The 20,241-nt window shown below is 41.3% G+C and overlaps 2 protein-coding genes across 4 annotated transcripts; one reads left to right on the plus strand and one right to left on the minus strand.

The window, feature by feature from the left end:
- Positions 1–1,891: 1,891 nt before the first annotated feature.
- Positions 1,892–12,472, minus strand: LOC306775326 (S-adenosylhomocysteine hydrolase-like protein 1). 2 transcript variants are annotated; one of them, XM_079265668.1, is made up of 17 exons: positions 12,036–12,472; positions 8,835–8,946; positions 8,455–8,595; positions 7,947–8,047; positions 7,636–7,738; positions 6,776–6,870; positions 6,505–6,611; positions 6,272–6,388; positions 5,293–5,356; positions 4,901–4,989; positions 4,531–4,601; positions 4,228–4,322; positions 4,029–4,127; positions 3,718–3,786; positions 3,486–3,564; positions 3,080–3,200; positions 1,892–2,956 (listed from the first exon to the last, which is right to left on the minus strand). In XM_079265668.1, exons 1-17 carry the CDS (start codon positions 12,213–12,215, stop codon positions 2,950–2,952), a joined length of 1,650 nt encoding a protein of 549 aa, XP_079121794.1. In that variant the 5' UTR covers positions 12,216–12,472; the 3' UTR covers positions 1,892–2,949. The 2 variants fall into 2 exon arrangements, with proteins under 2 accessions (XP_079121794.1, XP_079121793.1); XM_079265667.1 differs by having other exon boundaries at positions 8,455–8,598.
- A 906-nt stretch (positions 12,473–13,378) lies between these two features.
- srsf3b (serine and arginine rich splicing factor 3b) lies at positions 13,379–18,105 on the plus strand. Of its 2 annotated transcripts, none has more exons than XM_079265682.1 (6): positions 13,379–13,520; positions 14,410–14,620; positions 14,719–14,862; positions 16,744–16,782; positions 17,107–17,193; positions 17,457–18,105. In XM_079265682.1, the coding sequence occupies exons 2-6, from the start codon at positions 14,418–14,420 to the stop codon at positions 17,482–17,484; spliced, it is 501 nt and encodes a 166-aa protein (XP_079121808.1). In that variant the 5' UTR covers positions 13,379–13,520; positions 14,410–14,417; the 3' UTR covers positions 17,485–18,105. The 2 variants fall into 2 exon arrangements, with proteins under 2 accessions (XP_079121808.1, XP_079121807.1); XM_079265681.1 differs by having other exon boundaries at positions 13,455–13,563.
- The last annotated feature ends 2,136 nt before the right edge of the window (positions 18,106–20,241 follow it).

The following is a 20,241-nucleotide window of genomic DNA, read 5'->3' on the forward strand; positions in this document are numbered from 1 at the left end:
TGGGATGTGTGCGGTACAGGACAGGAGGGCTCTAGAGTTTGACTGCCCAAAACAACATTGGTACCCATCTACTGAGCATCAGTGATATTGGTGAGAAGATATTAAAAGACAATACCCACCCAGCCATAACCTATTGACCCTGCTGCCAAACCTTCAGACTTCTTTCCTCTGGCCGTGAGACTACGTAACTCATCCTCCACCCTCCATATATCATTTTGTTTGGGGTGTTTTTCTTTTGTAGCAAAATGGGACTACAATCTGAATAACGAAAAATAAAATAACCTTGAACATATAGACAATGCATTTGCTCGTAGGTGAGGCCTACCACTAATCATGTCTGTGAAATGATGCATCAGAGTCATTTTTCAATTTAAACTGCATTTTATTAAAGGGATCTGTGCACAGAAGTTTAAAACGGTGTGTACACTGCCGAAATTATGTCCGTCAAACTAAAGATCGTCTCCATGTCAAAAACTTCAAACAATTAACAGTGTACATCAGTCAAATCACAGGGGTGCTTATTTATTTCAATTTGACAAGTCGAGCTGTTTGCTCTTGTAATAACACATTCATTTGTCTCTATAATAGAGGCAAAACTAGGGTAAAATGACTCGATTATTAGTTTAAATATATAAAAGGCATCTTTTAAGTAACCAATATAAATGCCCGATTGTTACAAGAAATCAAACTGGGATGAAACATTAAAATCAATCAACAGAATAATGTCTAGAACCGTGAGTCATCTTACAGTACTGCATACGTGTTGAGTGATGCTCTCCACCACTGGAGGTAAAGAACAGAAGAAGAGTATTTTCAGCTGCATAGCCATCACTGTATATTGCAGAATAACAACCATGTTGGGCACATTACTGTCCTGTGAGAGGAGCTCAGTTCTACATGTGAATATAAATTACCAAGTGAGTCACAAGGCACTGTCAACTGACCAGTAACCATGGTTACAGTGCTTTTCTCGCTGGCAATGAGGTCGTCACTGAATGGCTTTAAAGATGAAAACACCTCATAGGAGCATCCCGTGGGCTACTATACAAGTATGAAATACAGGAATTACCTGTAACTCTGTGGGTGAGGTTTGGTGAAGGGTGATGAAACAGGATACTGAGTAAACACATGTGGAACAACACCTAAAAAAGGTAACAGGGTGCCGAACCCTCGGCAGGGACAGTAGTACTGTCAGCAGTTCGGAGTGAGATTGGCCCACAGACTACCAGCGTGATAAACAGCATGTGGAAATGTGTCAAAAAGCTATAAGTTCAGCATGACACAACTACTACCTGCACACTATATAGTTTTAATTATAAAAGAATCACTCAGCTAAGTTAACAAATGTGGCCACAAATTTGTGGTAAATATAGTAAGTAAATATAGAGACTTAAAACTGTGCTTAGCCTTTTGAAGAATGAAAAGCTTCACGAAACTAAATATTGTGTTATTAGAAAAGCTATAATAATGGTGCAATACAAGACAGAAGGTAAAGCTAACACACGTGACAAGGCAAATGTGCTGACAGCAATGCTTGTCCATGTCTGAGCATTTGTGGATTTAAGATGACTTTTCTGTTGTTGAAGTCTTCAACAGAAAAAGAGACAGCCTCTAGTTAACACATGATCAGGGTCCTGCGTCAAACCTAACAATGAACTCAATGTTGCACTTCAGCAAATACCATAATGAGATCGGCTGGTCAGAGGCTTTAACACTTAATAAACACACTGGATGCACCACTGCTCAACATGTAGTCTATGACTGGCGATATTTACACAGAATATAAATAGCTGCAATGGTCAATTAACTCTGAACAGGTGACATAGATTTTAGCATCAACATCTCCAACACAGTTGTACTGTAAATAATCATGTAATGAGAATGGCAGTGCTGATCTGGTAAAAATATATTTACAAACATTTGAGATATTTGAATGCCCTGAGGTGCACATACTATTCTAACCAGACACCAAAACCTCATAAATGGACACATATTTCAAGAAAAGAAATGCCAAAATCTCTTCTCATGTTTGCCGTAGTCAAAATGTACTGACGTTCCTCTTTTGCCCAGACGTGCCGATTGTTAGCAGTAATGTGGACGACACGAGAGAACAAGACATTTCTTCTCTATGTTGTGGACGGAATGTATGACGCAAGTGGACGCTCAAGTGCTTGTTGACCACTGGGGGACAGAAACAAACTCACAGAAACACAGCCCTGATCAACAATCAGATCATCAAGTTGTTATGGCTCGTTTGTCAGCAAATAATTGCCTACGGATAACTCCAGCAGACTGGCGTCGACACCTAATTGGAGTCAAGCGTCTTGCCACCTGACAAATTAAAGGTGATTCTGTTCACCTACTCCTGAGAAATACAATTCGGAGCTCGACTTTGTTCTTGGCTGCCAACGGTTCAATGCGAAAGGTTGATGAGAGACTAAACGAGGAGCTAACAGCGGCTAAAAGCTCAGTGAGCTGTACTTTTACAGGTTTGGAACTTGAAGTGTTGGAATTTAATATGTTGATGTCAAAAGAAACGCTTTGAGCAGGTTGCAACAACGTTAACCCTTCCCTGTCAGTCATTTGGCACAATATATTGATCCATTACTCACTACCTATCAGAACTCTAAAATAACGAGGGGCCAGCAGATTTGGAAACGGATAATAATAATAATAATAATAATAGAAACAGAAAATACTGAACTGCAGATATAAGTGATATATATTTAGGTGCGCTGACTTTTCAGAGCCAGCTGGGTCTCATGTGCAGTTCTGAAGGAAGCAGCAAGTGAAGCAAAACCTGCTGTGGTCGGTAAAATACAACTAGATATAAGCCGTGTGTCATATTAAGAGTACAAAAAACAGAATGCATCAATCTTGATCTTTTCTTGATGATAGGTGATGGTAGCCTTCATATTTAGGTGTGCTGAGCTCTGCTTCCCTTGCAGACTAATACCTGTGAATACCAAGAACAACTTTAGTTATGAAATGCTTGACAGCTAAATGTGAACAGCATGCAATGCAATATTTAATTCATAGCTTTTGGTTTTCATAGGTGCAACATTTTGCAGAATTGTACCTGTAGTAGTTGGGTTTATAAGGGCCGTTCTTATTCAGGCCCAGGTATTTTGCCTGATCGTCAGAAAGCTCTGTCAGGTGGGCATCAAAAGTGGTCAGATGCAGACTGGCGACATATTCATCTGGAATAAATGGATATGGTTTAGTAAGAAAGAGATACCCGGTGTCTGCTGGGTCCAACTGTACTAGAAAGGTCTAAGCCTGACTGAGATTACAAGTTACCGGTACTGGTTATAAGAAAGAACATTTTGAATTTCCACCTCTCACTGTGAGGCGACGGTGCGAGCCACTACGCCGCCGTAACATGTACTCTCAAAACTTACATGCGAGGCAGACTAAGAAAAAACTAAATGGTACTTGTAAGCTTTCAACATTTATACTGCAGGTTAAGGTCTATATATCCTCACCCATCTTCTTGGGAAGCAAGTAAACATCCTGCTTGTATCGTCCCTCAGGCGCGTTGTACAGCTCTATGAGGGCCAGGGCCTGAACACAAACATGGATTGATAATACTGTTGAAAATGGATGCACATTATGGATAAAATAGAGTATGAACTTCTGTAATAACGGCAGCAATAACTACTGTGCATGTAGTACAGTATAGCTTATTGCAGGCTGTCGGGTAGCATCAACAGGTACCTGAGTGGTGGCTGTGATGGACAAGACAAAGGTAGGAACAGTGGAGCAGCTCAGGTTAAGGAGACGTCCCTGTGGGAGAAGACAACGTGTACTAAATAATCATGTTTAAGTATGTTATAATTTTATGAAACATGTTTATGCATACAAACATGTGGCCGAGTTATTCACAAGCCAGAAATAGAGACTGGTCAGTCACTCAGTGTAAGAGACTTGATGGGCGGTTTTTACTCTGCACCATCAAAATGATTAAAGGAAGTAAAGGCAGTGTTGTTATTATAAACAACTGTACTTATGCATGTGTGGCCAGTTACCTCAGCCAGAAGGATGACCCTCTTGCCATCGGGCCAAATGACGTGATCCACCTGAGAGCGCACTCTCTCCCACGTCAGCTCGGAAGTCCTGAGACTTGCCTGCAATGCGAGGACAGGTTCATGCCCACTGTTTAAATATAGATCAAACCAGTCTGTAGGATGGCTGAACTCTGAATTCCTCCCTCGTAGCACAATTTACCACATCAATCTCGGTATTGGAGTGGCCCATGTTGCAGACAATAGAGCCATTTTTCATGCGGTCCAGCTGGTCTCTGGTCACCACATTCTTGTTCCCTATACAGAAAGACACCATCAATCAGCTTACATCGTCCGCCTCACAGGACATAATTAGCACAGAGCCCTGAGGAACAGTGCAAAGGCCTGTGAACTAAAAGACGTTTGTTATGTCAGACAGGTATAGATAGAAAGGCTGTGTAATGCAATCCCGTGTCAGTACATCCCAATGAGCAGTTAACACCTGCAATGTTTGAAGTGGAGTTACCTGTGCATGTGACGATGATGTCAACCTGGCGAATGACCTCATTCAGCTGGACCACCCTGAACCCGTCCATGCTGTGAAAGAGAACAGAGGTTCAGCATTCCGCTCCAGTGACAAACAGGACACTATTTATTATTTACTGACACTCAACTCAATTCAGCTGCAGGGCTGGAGTCCCTGTTGGCTCAATGTGGTGAGTTGTACTTTAAGCTGAACATCAGTCGTCTCACATTATGTTTGTTAAATAATTAACAAACCACAGTTAGCTGGCTATGCTACGTTCATCCGTCCTGCTGTCGGTCCTATTTATATATTTTTCACATTCAACACATTCAGCGTGGATCATCATAATCCCACTTCTTGTGTTCCTCACCAGGCCTGCAGGGCACAGATGGGATCAATCTCTGTAATACAGACGACAGAACCCAGAGCTTTCAGAGCAGCACAACAACCTTTTCCAACCTGCAAAGACAAGACCAGACAATACACTGTGTGACCGGCAGACTCATCAGTTTAAAAACAAGCCATCTTAACACAATCCTATCAGGTCCTGCAGATTCTGATCCTTTAACATCATCTAGACTCAACAGTCAGACACAGTACATACTGTCCTATGAAATAGGATGACAGCTGTCTGTGTTATGAGGCCCCGGCCTGTGTTGTCTGAGGTATTAGCATTACAATGCATCATCACCATCATGAATGTTTTCACAGCTACATGATGGCGATTAATGTGGCATGAAAACGTTAAAAGAAGCATCTCACCTCTCCGTACCCACACACGGCCACCTGTTTGCCTCCAAACATGACATCTGTGGTTCTCTTCAAGCTAGAGAGGTTTGAGGCACAGAATTAGCACTTTTATGTGGAAGAAACCGGCAATCTGAATCTGTATTTACACCGATGTGCAGTAAAAGTTCTGTGACAGTTCCACAGTTTTGGATAACACAACAAGTCTGTTTGAATAAAAGCTCTTTATTCAAACAGATTATGAGTAAATATCCCAGTGCATGAATCTAAAAGTCGAATGATGCCAACACTTAGTGTCGTAACTCATAATGGAACACCTGCTACAAGACATCCGCGCACCTTGCAGATTATTAATCAGAAGGAACAGCAATAAATGATGAAAAGTCGGTGCAGAAAGCACTGACTCGATACAGAGATGTGCAGACGTTGTTAAAGAGTAATACACTATTCATAAGCTGCCGCGGTGATAATTAACAGGACGGTAATAAATGCAATAGTTGTGTTTTCAGGCTGTTTGGCTCAGTGGTGAGCAGAGTCCAGAGAGTGTGCACAGCAGAAGAGCTCTTTAAAAGATGACTGACATGTTATGCAAATGTAATCTTTTTTGGACCGAGTGACCTTTACGTCCCTCCAGTGACACAGTAAACAGAAGGTCTGATGGTGGGCATGTGGCAGCTGATAACCCACTCGGGAGTGAAGGAAAAGTTATGCGACTCTTTCTTTGAATTGCTGAACGAAACAATGAATTGTGAATCTTAATTATTTGCAAGTGGCGAAAAATTTGCTGACGTAAGACAATCAAGTAATTGCTTTGAAATCATGAGCTTTTCTTATTTATCACTCGGGGGGGAAACACTTTTAACTTGTATTTCTTTCAAACCTTTGTCACTATCAAGCTGTCCGATAAACAGCGTGCTAGAGTCTCAACATCAGTCCCACGTTGTTATTGTTCAGCCTTCCAACAACCAAATACCTGAAGCTTGAGCCGACTTACCCGTCCAGGATTGACTCTCTGCAGCAGTAGAGGTTGTCAAACTTCTGCTTTGTCACAGAGTCATTTACATTCATAGCCGGTACGCACAGCTTTCCAGCTTTAGACAGCTGATACAACCTAGAGAGAGGCAAGAAGAGCAAGGTAGAAGCCTTCACCTTCATGCTGGCGCGTGTTGCTGTGGGTGTCACTAAATCTTTTATAGGAAGCGTTGATCTTATGAAGCAGTAAATCACCTGTGAACCCCAGTGACACTCTCCTCTACAATGCCCCTGATCTTCTTGAACACATTGGGGTATTTTTTGTACATCCAGTGCGTCAAGTCTCCTCCATCATCAAGGATCTAACAGACAAGTGATCAATATTTACGTACAAATGGCTATCAATTGAAACAATTTGAAAAGCTACTTTAAGGCATTTGCTTGCCTACATCGTTCACATATCGCAGTCTATTGCTAGATAAACTGTCCCCTCACTGAAGTTAGAAAAACAAACTTTTCCATGTACCATGTTAGGCTGCCAACCCTCAGTGTTGACACAGCGGTCAATACACCACCAGAAGTCATCCTCAGACTCCCCTTTCCAGGCAAACACTGCCACGCCTGAAACAAAACAGATGGGCAATATCTTGAAGGATCTTGCATCAATAACCCTGTATTTGTCTTTGAGCTGCACATGTGACAGTGATTGAAACTGTGACGGTGAGTTATTCAGGAAAACAGACCAATATGGACACATCACATTCTCTACATTACATATAACAGTGGCAGACATTTAAGCTTTCTAAGTGCCTTATAGTTTCATGAAAATGTATGGGGGTTTTTTTCTACATAAAACAGCTCAGTATGTAGTAAACTACGCAGTAGACACAAACTCAACCCACCCAAAATGCATGATGTCCACTGAGCTGCTCCTTAATCTGTTGTAACCCCCTCAGCTTGTCAGATCACGAAAGGTCTACAGTGGAACTTTAGTAAATACTTAAACCGTCGCATAGCGACCACAGAGAAAAGGCTGAAGTAGAGCTGCTCGTTCACTAAATGCCAAATCTTATGTGTTCCCATTATCTCTGCAGGGCGGATTCTTTCAAGAGTTTATTCAACATTTCCAAACAGTATCCGTGGTTCTAAAAGACATGCTCACATGGAGAAACACTGTATAGTAATCGTATGGTCTGTTATAAACATGTTATTGGTCGTAGTGAAGTGCAAATAAAACATGTATGATTTCCACACCTTGGTGTTGTAAAGGGGCAAAACAAGTGTTCAACCTCACAAACATCATCCCCAGGGTTGATTCCAGGTAAAAGTGAGTTGTTGTGTTTGAGCTCCAAAAACTAAATGTTCTTCAGCGTATCTACTGCTTACCCTTCTCGGACAGAGCAGAAGCCACTTCATTCTGTGTAGAGTAAATGTTACATGCAGTCCAGCGGCACTGAGCCCCGAGAGCCATCAGAGTCTCGATCAGCACCTGAAAACACAGAGGAAGCACAAGAAAAGGGTTAAATAAGACAGATCTATTCACTGGTGAATGGCAGAGAGCAAATCAATCAAACAATCCTGTTTTCTAGACAGTAGGTCGTGCAGACAATTGACCTAAAAACCCCCCTATCCTGATTGAGAGGCACTATCACACTGCAGTCACTGTTTTGGTGTTGAAGTGCAGAGAGAAATCTTACTGCAGTCTGGGCCGTGATGTGAGTGCAGCCCACAATTTTGGCACCTGCCAACGGTTTCTCACTCTGCGCTCTCTTCCTGAGTGAGATCAGCGCTGACATATCTGAAAATGAGAGAAGATAAAAAAGGGATGAGTGAGAAAGACAGCAGATGATGCAGAAGTAATCCCACAAAACCCAAGTTCTGTAACCACCCTCCATTTTAGAAAATGTAGATCGATAAAAGCAAAAGCAAATATCTGTGTTTTTGCCTTTTCTTTACGATAACGTTCTTTTCAATGGTTCCATTTTCTACGCGAGTGGTGAAAGCGGTTTTATTTCTTAAATCGAATCAGTCAGAATCTGAGGGGCACTAGCTAACAAAACATTAACTGCTCAAGAGACAACTTTACCGACATTATCTAAATTGTGAATGTTTGGTTTAAATCTTACATATTATGACAGATTAAGATTAGATTAATTCAGACAACATTCAAGAAAGAGCGGTGCCTTTGACCCGGCTGTGTCTCACCTTGTTCTGCGATCTCAATCTCACGTCTTCCAAATTCAGCCTGTTTGATGCTCTTGACACAGAAGTCGCTGCTGCCCCTGGAGTTCACCTGAGTTTTGTCCCGTGGTGAGGTCTCATCGTCAGAGCTATCCGTGTACGATGCTGCTGTAAAGGAGACAAGGCTTTCAAAGAACTCGCTAAATTAAAGACACCAAAGAAAACAAAAGTGGTTGAATGAATTTAGATCTTCCTTTACCACTCTAAAGTTCAGCTAACATCTAGAATAGCACAGGTTATTTTTTATTTTAATCAAAGACAGTCATTCATTCATGCTAAATATTGTACTGCAAACAAATTGGACCCTGGAGGTCAAGTGTTATCTTGCCGTCTCTCCTTCTTACCGGAGCCGCAGCTGTCTGTGGATGACTGAGAGATGGAGCGGGACAGGGAGCGACGGCCGGCCTTGGTGGGGAACCTGCTGAACTCCTGCTTGTCCTCCACAAACTGGATTTGCTACGTAAAAAAAAAAAAATGATGCGCTGTAAATGTTTTCATAGATGGTTTACACTGAAGTTACTGACAATGGATACAAATCTAAGTCATGAACATAAGAGCTCTTATTAAGGTTCTGCTTTAGACTCGCTGTAGAGTTTGAAACACAGCACAACCATTCTTTCTAAAGTAAACAGGAGAGATGGACTGTTTGTATTGTTGTCTTGCTTGAGGTCTTAAGGTTGTTTCTAGACTTGACCAAATGTGGAAGGACTGAAACTGAGAAAAATGACGATCTTTGCCAGAAAACACTTTGACAGCATGGGAATCCTACTGGAACTAGCTTCTTTTGTTGTGTTGCCAAAAACAGAAAAACAGAGTCCAAACTATTGGCCCCATCTGACTCATGCTTGTGTAATGATTGTGAACATCCCCTCAGTTCATCGTAGCCTTGATGAGATCCAAAAACTTCCTGACATATTATCGTATTATATTTCAATGTATCACAGTGTAATAATGTTGCTGTTTGAAAGTGATGGCATGCACATCAGTATTGTAACTATTGATTGATTTCCACACCTATAACACTACTATCCTAATTAGATTCAGCTTGTCGTAGTTTCATCACCTGTTTATTCTTTATGTTTCTGCTTCCATACGAGTAGTTAATGTATACTCACGGCAAAGCAAACTGTGTGTGTGTGTGTGTGTGTGTGTGTGTGTGTGTGTGTGTGTGTGTGTGTGTGTGTGTGTGTGTGTGTGTGTGTGTGTGTGTGTGTGTGTGTGTGTGTGTAAGAGGAAGGAACTGGTGTTTTTCTACCTAGCTTTATGCATGATCAGCTAATCTTTTTGTTGACAGGGACTTTGCATGCATCGAAGCAACATGAGTGAGAAAAACTAAATCTTCCAGGTACTGTGGTGTTATCTCCAGTTCAGGTATGGAGAAGTCAACAGGGAAATCTGTACACCTCAGCGGTTTCTAAAAATGTTTCGGTCTTTGTCTTCACCGTGCCAGGTGAGATTTTTTACTTTTTTTGGTCTCAGCAAAAACTATATAAAGATATAAAGAATCAGCGCTTGGGAACATAACGTTAATAAATCAGACAATCTGAATATTTCCCCACCAGCCTACAGTGTGTCCCGACCCCCTTCTCCTCATTATTGAAGAGGAGTCAGGTTCTTCATCCTGATGAACGGTCGCTCTCTAGCCGCCAGGTTTGGCCCGGTACTGAAAACCCTCCACATACCAGTGAAAATGACATGGCAACAAAGAGTAATGTGAAGCTGTTTTCTTAAGATTAAGGTGAGAGACACCACATATTTCCCCCTGGACAGGATAGTGTGGGACGCAGGGTCTCAAAGCCCGACTGCATTACAAAGTGCTTCTTTTAGGTTCCAGGACTAATGAGAAATGACGGTGGGGATGTTGTTATAACCACTGATGATTGGCTTGAATGTGTTATGTTATGCTGTCACTTGATGTACATTCTTATATATGAGCTGGTTTAAGCATTTATATTAATATTCAACATATTTACACTGTATTTAATGTGTCTTGTGTTTAAGTTGTGTTAAGTTAAGTGTGTTTTATGTATTTATTTATATTATGTTTTAATGAAACTAATGTTTTAATTTGTGTGTGTTTGATGGCTCAAACTTAACTTAACCATCAATACCTAAATATATTAAATACAGATACTAAACATCTGCAACATAACACCTTAATTAACATAAGTTAACCATGACTGTGTAAAAGAAGAAGTCTTCCACTGGGCGTTGACCCTGTATCCCTGAGCCACAACTTAATTAATTATTGCAGCTGTTTCTAGTACTGAAGGTTCTCAACTGTATTCCTCTCACCGTGTCCAGGATTAAAGCTTCGGGAAACAGTTGTTGAATAATTTAATTTTACAAGGATCATACAAAAATAATGTGAATAATTATGTTAACTGTATTAGCATGAAGACACCTTAAACTATTCAACCAAACCAAACTAAATCAAACTGTTCTTTTGAGATCCATATAATTGGCCACTAACAGCTGCTATAATGATTACCGGTAAGTTCCTCCCTGAAGGAGAATGAGGATGTGAAACACTCCTATGGTGAGACTGTCAGGCTTACTAATCAATCCTGGCTGTTGAGACTTTGCATTTGACATAGTTCTGGTCACAGTTATAACTTAAGTGTGATATGTTTGCGCAGTAAAGGGTATATTTTGTCCGAAACTGGTATTCATTTGTCCACTGCAACTTAAATGAGGTGTACAAATACTTTCCGCTTTAAACCCCCAAGAATTCACGGTGCAACTCTTCCTTGTTCCTGGAAGGTGTCAGTTAACGTCCCTCTTTTGTGAGTGTTACATGGAGCAAATCATTCAGTTGTTTCCTTGAGTTGGATGTGGAAAGGAAGTCAAAGATGTGCGCGTAACTGAAGAAAACTGTGACTTAGAGGATAAACTAAACTGGTCTTTTCTGTTAAGAAGCACAATAGTGACTGAGAATTACATAGAAACCTTAAAACATCAGTCATTGTACACATGTAGACAGTGGTAATGTGACTTTTCATTGCTGATCTCCTACAGTTGAATAATACATTTTGGCTAAAGAAAGCTGCCAAAGCCGTCACTTGTACTACCTCACAATCTGGGGTAAAGAAAAACAAACTTTTAAAATCCCATGTTTACTGTAGCATATATAACATATTTATGTAGGCCAATATTTCATACACAATATTAATCTGTCTGTCTCTGCAGTTTTACCCCTTTCTTGTGTATATCGGCTTTATTCTGCAAAACAGATTGAGAGACAATCCACATGTAAATGATTATTTGTGTATAGTTGTGCTGTTAATGTGAGATTCATTCAAATGACCTCATGTTAAATGTATAAAGTTTGCAAAGGGAAGGTTAAGATGAAGTCTATTTCCTTTATTTACCAAAGGACTGGATTAGTTACAGCTCAGTATACTGCTGGCAGGTATTGATGTGAACCCAATGTATTGAGGTACACCTGACCCCGTGAATGAATACCACAGATACATGAGGCACTCTAACTGCTACATACTGAACGAACTAAAAGCACTGTATACATGTGACACACTAGATCTTACCTTTTTAACTGGTTTGTGAGTGGGCATCGCACTGGCGGCGGACGACAGCTCTCCCATGGTAATTTCGCTATTCTTGCTTACGGTCATTGCTGAATATTTTTCCGCCACGTTTTCGCTCTCTTTCACCTCTTTGCTGGCCTGTTTCACCTCCAGCTTCAGCTCCACGGCCGGATCCGACATGTTGAAGGTGTCTCTGGTCAGAGACACAACCACCGTCCAATGCCCTCTGGTAGTGACGTCAGAGAAGCTAACGTCAACGATGTCCTCGCGCTGCTAGCTAACTACTCTCCAACAACGAGCGGAAGAGAGGCTTTCAAATTAAGTACATGTAATAACTGTAAGTAAAAGCAACAATGGGGTTAAAGTATGGGTGTCTTCCCCTCTGATCTGTTGCAGCCAGATGTCGTTATGCTGTGTTGAGTGGAGTCCCAACTCAGGCTGCCTCAGCTGTCACCTGGCTGAGTAACTTTGTGGGCGGTACCCAACAGGCTGAGGGGGCGTTGCAGCCATACAGCTGCATTCAAAGTGAGTGGGACAACAAAGAACTACAGTTTTTGTATATGTTTTGGATTTCAGCCGTTAACATTTCACTCGCGAATCAATCTATAGCTGTTATGTATACTCACAACTTGGAGTGAAATAAAACATTTTTGATTGAAAACACTGTTTGTGTGTATGGGTATAGCGTGGAAGCAGTCATCTCCCAGTCGTTGTAAATGCAGCATTAAACTCTGAGTAATCGCTGGACTCCTCATCCACTACGCATGCGCCCTTTTTACTTTTACCTTGAGATTGCAAATTATGAACTACTAAAACAATATAAATCACGACACGGTGTAGAAGAGAAAGCACATTATTTTGTTTCAGCTTTTGCACGCAGATTCGAACAATAAACCGATTTGACACTGCTGGTTCTCAGTATATTTACACTGTGCCTGTCTACCCACGGTCTAGAGCTGTAATGTAGTCCATCTCTACATACAGTTTGTGCGTAAAATGCCTCCATAATTATTTTTTAAAAATAGTTATTTGCGGTGTCAATTATGCGTTCATTTTAATACATGCGGTGAGAAGGGAGGTTATCTGGTTCACACAAATACTCGGATGGGCCTGGGAGTGGCGCTAGTGGCAACGATCGCAGTGCATTATGGGTGTTGTAGGTTATTTACTTCTTTAACAAAATGCTACAGCCCTTCAACTATAATTTTTTCTGGTCGTGTGGCACCAATTTCAAACGTGTTTGCACTTGTGAAACTGCACAGGCAGCCTAGTTCCATAAACAGATCATATTTCCGGTCGTGAAATACTTATTTACCATTTCCCCGCCCTCCCGAGGGCAGCACCCTAGTTAACCTACCGTAGACTGTAGGCAGCCGACCAACTCACTAACGTCTGTTCCGTCACGCCATTTTCCATCGACGACCGAGAGGAACAAACCAGCCAGAGAAACGCGGATAGTCAGAGCTGTGGATTGCACCGAAAACGGTAGAGTTTGAACGAAATTCTAAAATGTGTGACGTGCTGAAAAGTAAGAATACCACATTTGCGTCGATTAATCGCATCAATTTAATCAAATGTTATTGTTTGAATCCTGTGGTTGTTAGCAGAATGCTGCTCCTTAGGAGTAACGTTAGGCCTCGGATAGGCGACAGCCATTTTAGCTACCGCTATAAAGCAGTTAGCTAGCATTAGCTTCAAAGTGTCCAAAGACAATCTAATGTTGAATGTGAAACATTTAACTAGTGCATTAGTATTATTTTTTTTAAAGGCGGGACATGGGCAGCAATGTACCGTTGAGCCGCTCAGGTAAACAAAGTCCTAGTACTGCAGTCTAACGGTACTAACGGTTGCATGAATACTATTTCCTGTAAAGCTAAACTGAGCATAAATGACTCTAGGCCAAGCGTCTTTCTGTTGCTTTTAACATGTGTTAAGTTAGGTACCACAGTATGTTCTTGTCACGTTAAGTCAGCAACGAACAGAAAACGTTGCACATATTTTGACACGTTGGTGGACGTTATTCTGAAAAGTTTACGGGTGAACGCACAACGGCGCATGTCGTTTTTTTTATGCTGTAGTTTCTTGTGTTGGGTGGGTAGCATGTATATATTTCCATCCTGGTGGACAATATAAATGTATTATATGTTAACGTTGTGGAAACGGGAGTATTATTATTATTCGACTGGTTCATGCTTATCTCATCCGAAAACGGGTGTGTAAGGTGTTGTGTTTTATCTACTATGGGTCCTGTTTGTTGCATTAGCGTAGCTGTTTTTGTCAGATCAGATTGTAAACCAATGTTGCATTAAGATGTGTTAAAGGATCATCTATTTGTCTGTTGCATTACTAATCAATTTCCTTTATTATTTTCCAGATCCGGTCATGCATCGTGACTGTCCTCTTGATTGCAAGGTCTATGTTGGAAATTTGGGCAACAATGGAAACAAGACTGAGTTAGAGAGGTCGTTCGGCTACTACGGTCCTCTGCGCAGTGTTTGGGTGGCCAGGAACCCTCCAGGCTTCGCCTTTGTAGAATTTGAAGACGGTCGAGATGCTACTGATGCAGTGCGAGAGCTCGATGGAAGGTAGGCAGCCATCTAAATCATTTTGAGATACAGTGAAGAAAAGCAGGATTCCTCTTGATACAGCTATGGTGGTTAATGATAACTGGTTGTTTTTACAGGACGTTGTGTGGTTGCCGGGTGCGAGTAGAGCTGTCCAATGGCGAGAAGCGCAGTCGCACCCGTGGCGCTCCTCCTCCGTGGAGCAGGCGCCCTCGAGACAGAGACGACAACAACAGACGTCGTAGCCCACAAGCCAGACGAAGGTGACCCATGTTATGATTTGACAGTGGCCAGCAGGGACAGCATAATTTCTATGTTGTTGTTAATTCCTGCTCGTGACCTACTGGTTCCACTCTCTTACCCAAAGTATATTTCCTGGTAATTGCTTATGTTTTTCCAGTGTGGGAATTTCTAGTGTTTATATTTTCTGCTGATTATACATTTGTGATAGTTTCATCTTCATTGATATTATTTACGTAGGGAGTCAAACAGACTTTCATAACTATATGAAATAGGACAATTTACTCGATCATGTAGTCTTTGTGTTGCAAATGCATCTTTAAATCTGGCCTGTAAAACCTCTGATTTAGGTACTTGTGCTTATTTTTAAGTGTACATAAGTATGTGCACGCTCAAAAAGTTTTAAAGCTTTAAAATGACAAAATAGGTGTGTGAAATAGGAGGACATAATTCCTCAGAAAAAGTATGATCTGTTTAAAATTTTGGGGGGATAGAAGTGCCAAATGTGATGCATTTTTTCCTTTTGTTTGAGGATGCTTTTATTTTTCATCTATATTAATAAGAATGAAACCCGTTGCAGAGCCGTCACCATGCCTCCTCTCACCATCCTCTGAGTCAATCAACTAGTCCTCTTTCAGCATCATGCGACTGCTGACCATCGTGCACCAATCAGCTTGGCTGGTGCTGTCACATGACCCAGGCATGGCCAGTCGTCAAGTTGCACCAACCCATTGGTTCCTCAGCATGCCGTTCTCAACCTCCTCCTCCTTCAACCTTAATCCAAACTGCAGCGGCCCACCTCACATTCCCGACCAATCAGCGTATTACGTTCCCAAAAGTCTACAACCTACCAACAGCAGCCTTCGGCTAACCAATTAAAGCAGGAAAAAAAGCCACAGCCAGCCCCCATCTGCCTGCCACCTAAACACCTTGCAGCATCTGGCCTGTCCTATTCAGCCAATTCTACCTACCCGGCCGGCAGTCTGCCTCCCTTTCATCATATCTAGCTTGTTGAAAACCAAAAATACTAGTAAGTTTTCCTGCTTCATTCAGTACACTGCTGATTACAGTTTTGAAAGTGAAGAGACAGCTGGTCTGAAAAGGTTGTTTTTTAAATTATTTAAATCGTATGTCTGGAACTTGACATTTCCAGAGATTTCCATTATAGACAAGCATCTGTATGGTATTTCTTGGGGCTCTGAGCAGAATTATCAACTCACACAAATCAAAACTCTCCTCAACCCCCCAAATAAATATAAAACGTTTGTTTTTTGCTGTATGGTTGGTTTTAGCAGATCTTAGCCTGGTGGCTTCTCGAGACTTATTCCCAGTGACCAGTATATTGTGTGTTTGATGTTAGCTTCCTAATGTGCTCCCTTTGGGTCCAGTGGGCCAGTTTCATACAGATGGTGGCCTCAGTGTGTGTGTTTTTAACCCCACACAACGTGGCCGGTCCACAGTGCAGCATTGACATCCTCCGATAGAGCAAATGTTGCTTGGGAGCTCTCTCCGATTTTGTGATCAGTTCAGACACCGTTACAAAACATCTCACACATTAATCACAGCTTGTAGGACACATCCTACTCCACCATTCCAAATGAGTAAATTGAACTTTACTTTATGTATAGATGCACAACGCACTGTGGGATAGGTGAGGGATCATTTTTAAGCACCTGCCATCTTTATGCACTAGGTCCATTGTCAGTGAGTTCTATTTTTTGGATTGAGACAATTGTGTTGCTGGAAAAACACCCAAGTCTTTTATTTCTATTTTGTGTAATTGATAGACAAAGGGCTGTGTTGAAGGAGGCCCATGCAAAGAAAGTATTGGTGTAGTGTGGAGCTCTACAGGGGGTCGATGCGTCTGTGTATGTTCTTAACACTCCTTTATTTTCCCCGTGCAGATCCCCACGCAAGAGGAGCTTCAGCCGCAGTCGAAGCAGGTGTGTAGCTTTCAGGATGTCTTGTATGTACAAGAAACAGCAGTTTTTAGTGTTACCCACTAAATTCATTAACTCCATTTATATATTTAATTATTATGTTAGTCTACTTAACTACTTGATCCAAATACTAGTGATACTGATTCAGGACTACGAAGTTGATGAGCCCAAAATATTGATTCTGATATGCATCCATGTATTTTGCAAAATGGGAACCAGATAAAAAATCCAAACCAACAGGCACGCAGCAAGCTCAACAGGCCAACATGATTATTGTGTAGAAAACATGAGATATGTTGACTTAATGGGATGATTTGGTGTCTGCAGGTCTTTCTCCAGAGACAGGAGGAGGGAGAGGTCCCTCTCCCGGGACAGGAACCATAAACCTTCAAGGTCTTTCTCTCGATCAAGGAGGTACGGAAATCTTTTGAGCTACCTGAAGATGAATTTAGTCTTGTGTCCTAACAGATATGTGACGGTTTAATGAGAGGCGTAGTAGCACGACTCTCCTATAAAGCTATTAGTAGATCGCTCTTGGTTTTCTCACTGTACCACTGAGAATACCATGCGTCCCCATCCTGTGCCTCGGTCTTGTTTGTTTGAGTGTGGTATTGAGAGTTTTAGTTTGGACTGTAATTGTTTTTAGCTTTAATGGTTTGTTTTTTCACTCTCCACAGTCGCTCCAGGTCTAACGACAGAAAGTAGAGGAACACCCGCCGGGTGTAAAGGGAGCTGAAGATGAACGGTTGTACAGGCTTGTCCGTTTCAAATGATGGAATTCAACATGGCCGTGTCGCCGTTTTTGTGATGACTTTTTTTGTTTTAACAAGCAAGGGTTTTAGTGTCCCTCCCCTTTACATGTTATTATTTTCACAGACATTGAGTGAGTGTGTACAAGTGTGACGCCTCACCTCAGTCCACCTAGTCTGTCCTGAAACAGTTGTGCCACCCAGCATTCCAGTTCACCAATTATTCTCTTTAGAGTTTTTATTTTTGTCAATGAATGTACTGTGTAGTTTGACATAGTGTGAGTAGTTGCTCTTTTTCAATGCCAGCATTTTTTTCAGTAAGGATTGGGATGATTTATAAGAGTCTCTCCTTTTGATTGTCTGTTTTCAATGTGCTACTTTCTTACTTCACCCTGACTGTTTCCATCTGTTAAAAGTTGGTTTGTAATAAAAACAGCCTCACATCCAAGAGTCAAAACTGGCATAGATTTAGAAAAAAAAGACAGATTTTTGTTCTTGAAGTTTTCCATAATTTTTCTTTTGTTTGATACAATGTGAAATGGTCTCTCAATTAAAGAAACCGGTTGATTACAAAAGACCTGCATTGTTTGTCTATTTATTTCCTCTGGGAGGAAAGGTTATTATACTGTGTGATTATTTTCTACAGGAGCTATGGTCCAGGTCAATGACTTTCTCATGAAAATGGGTTTAGTTGATTCCTCTGTTGCCCATCGGTGTAGGCTGCAATTAGTTTGGTTTGAGCTGCACTACTCTCCTTTTGACATGTTTGTACCACTGGCCTAATTTACATTCATTTTAGCATTTGAATAGATCAACTTACTATGAAATGACTGATCGTTAAACAAATAAAGTAGATTCAGCTCCAAATCTACCTGTAGTTGTTTTTCCTATGATATGTAATTGTAGTAGTGTTCTATAAGATATTTGGATACATCTTTGTTTTACATTGAAGATTGAAACTTAGTCACTTTTCAGATGGTCAAAACTGAATTGGTGACATTTTCCTAAATTTAGTATGTGAATCTATGAATAACGCACTGTGTATGAGGCTGTTTCTAAGTTGTCACATAGGAAATCAAGAAACGGTAACAGCCAGTTCATGTCCTCTCACATCTTCCCAGATATCCCTCCTTTTCTGTCGTATTTTCTGTGTAGTCGTTTGTTCGGTATGAGGTCGTTAAGTAATCCGCTTGATTTGAGAGTTTAACCATTTCACCACGATAGATGAGCTACAATGCTGCTGATATTCTCTCATCATATACCCCGTATGTGTCAAAAGGTCCCGATGACTGCGGTGAGTCAGGAACTAGTTTCATTCATTTTGAGACATTCTTACGCCCGTTGTGGTCAGAAAAGGTGCTGTGTAAATGTACAGCTGGGTGGGTCTCTTGTTTCCCCACAGACATTTTTTCGCGCGCTTTTCCGCTTGTTACTCGAGCCCCGGTGACGTAGAAGCGGTGACTCACGGTATCCAAGGAGACGGGTCTCACAGTGAAGGAACTCGCGGGAATCCACCCAGAGACCTGTGGTATTGACACCCACTGTTGAGTAACGTGATCACTGACTGGTCTGAAGAACACAAAGGTGCAGCTTGTTGGAGCTAATTTTAGATTTGGTCGCACTAAGTATAATTTGACCTAAAGCTATCTGTTTTAAATCATGGTCACGTGACTGTCTTTGGGATTTGGACAATTGTTCGGACAAAAACGTGACATGTTAAGACCTCAAATTACTCATTCTACAATTTTTCTAATATTTTTTTAGACTTAACATTTAAAGGAGTCTAGAGTCTACAGAAGCCGGTTCGCTCAGTTTGTCTTAACAATTGGAAATGTGGAGTCGGTCAGTCTGGCTTTGTCCAAAAGTACCACAATACACCTACCAGCACCTCTTACGCTCACTGAAGTCCCAGTGGAATGAAAGATACTTTTTCACAGTTTTAATCTGGGTTTTTATTGTTAATTTATTTATTGTTATATGTTATATATATCAGTATCGGAGCCTTGGCCCTGCATTCAGGGGCATTTACAAAAAATGATCCAAACAGATGAGACACATTTGTACAAACAAATGTGTTAAATCAATTATTAAACTGCACCATGCACAATCATTATTATGAGAATAGTCTGCAGCTTCTGGGATCATTTAAAGTAAATACATTTGTTCGTTCACAAAACCATCAGGTAACTTGAGAGTAAAAAGTCAAGTGTTACGTCGTGGTGGTTAGTAATTAATTTTCAAGAAGCAGAACTCCCTTGACGAGCCTTTGTCTCTCAGTAAATAGTTAACTATGTGGCCACTGGCCATGCATAGTGTCTATGTGCTTCATTTAGCGCCATTGATCATGTGAAACTTTCCACTTTGCAGAACAAAGGCCTGAATAAGATAATTTGATGGAGCTTGCAGACTCGCTGCACTGTGCAGCTGCCTTTGAGCTGAGAGACAAAGTGTCTCCTCAGCTGTACAAATGTAGAGCCACACAGCTGCTGCTCAGCAACAAACAGTATGCGCTCATTGTATTGTTCCATTTAGTTTAAACTTCATTACCTTCAGTATACGTATCACCACTGAATCTCTTCTTATGTCCCATCAGTCTTCAACAAAGGACTCACTGTGGTGTCCGATCAGCTGGGCCTTTATACACTGCGTCCTACAGTTAGGGTTATTGTTGTTGTGCTGGCAACTAGGCTCATGGGGTTGGGAAGCATGCAGA

The sequence above is a fragment of the Melanostigma gelatinosum genome, assembly GCF_949748355.1.
Source record: "Melanostigma gelatinosum genome assembly, chromosome: 3".
NCBI lineage: Eukaryota > Metazoa > Chordata > Actinopteri > Perciformes > Zoarcidae > Melanostigma > Melanostigma gelatinosum.

Bases quoted from the DNA above. Each gene is read 5' to 3' on its own strand.
- srsf3b (XM_079265681.1), top strand. The intron at 14,621-14,718 runs GTAGGCAGCCAT...TTGTTTTTACAG, and splicing joins GTGCGAGAGCTCGATGGAAG to GACGTTGTGTGGTTGCCGGG. The intron at 14,863-16,743 runs GTGACCCATGTT...TTCCCCGTGCAG, and splicing joins AGCCCACAAGCCAGACGAAG to ATCCCCACGCAAGAGGAGCT.
- LOC306775326 (XM_079265667.1), bottom strand. From the start codon at position 12,215: ATGTCGGATCCGGCCGTGGAGCTGAAGCTGGAGGTGAAACAGGCCAGC. The intron at 8,599-8,834 runs GTAAGAAGGAGA...TCTCCTTTACAG, and splicing joins CACAGACAGCTGCGGCTCCG to CAGCATCGTACACGGATAGC. The intron at 4,323-4,530 runs GTAACTCCACTT...CTTTCTGTATAG, and splicing joins CATCATCGTCACATGCACAG to GGAACAAGAATGTGGTGACC.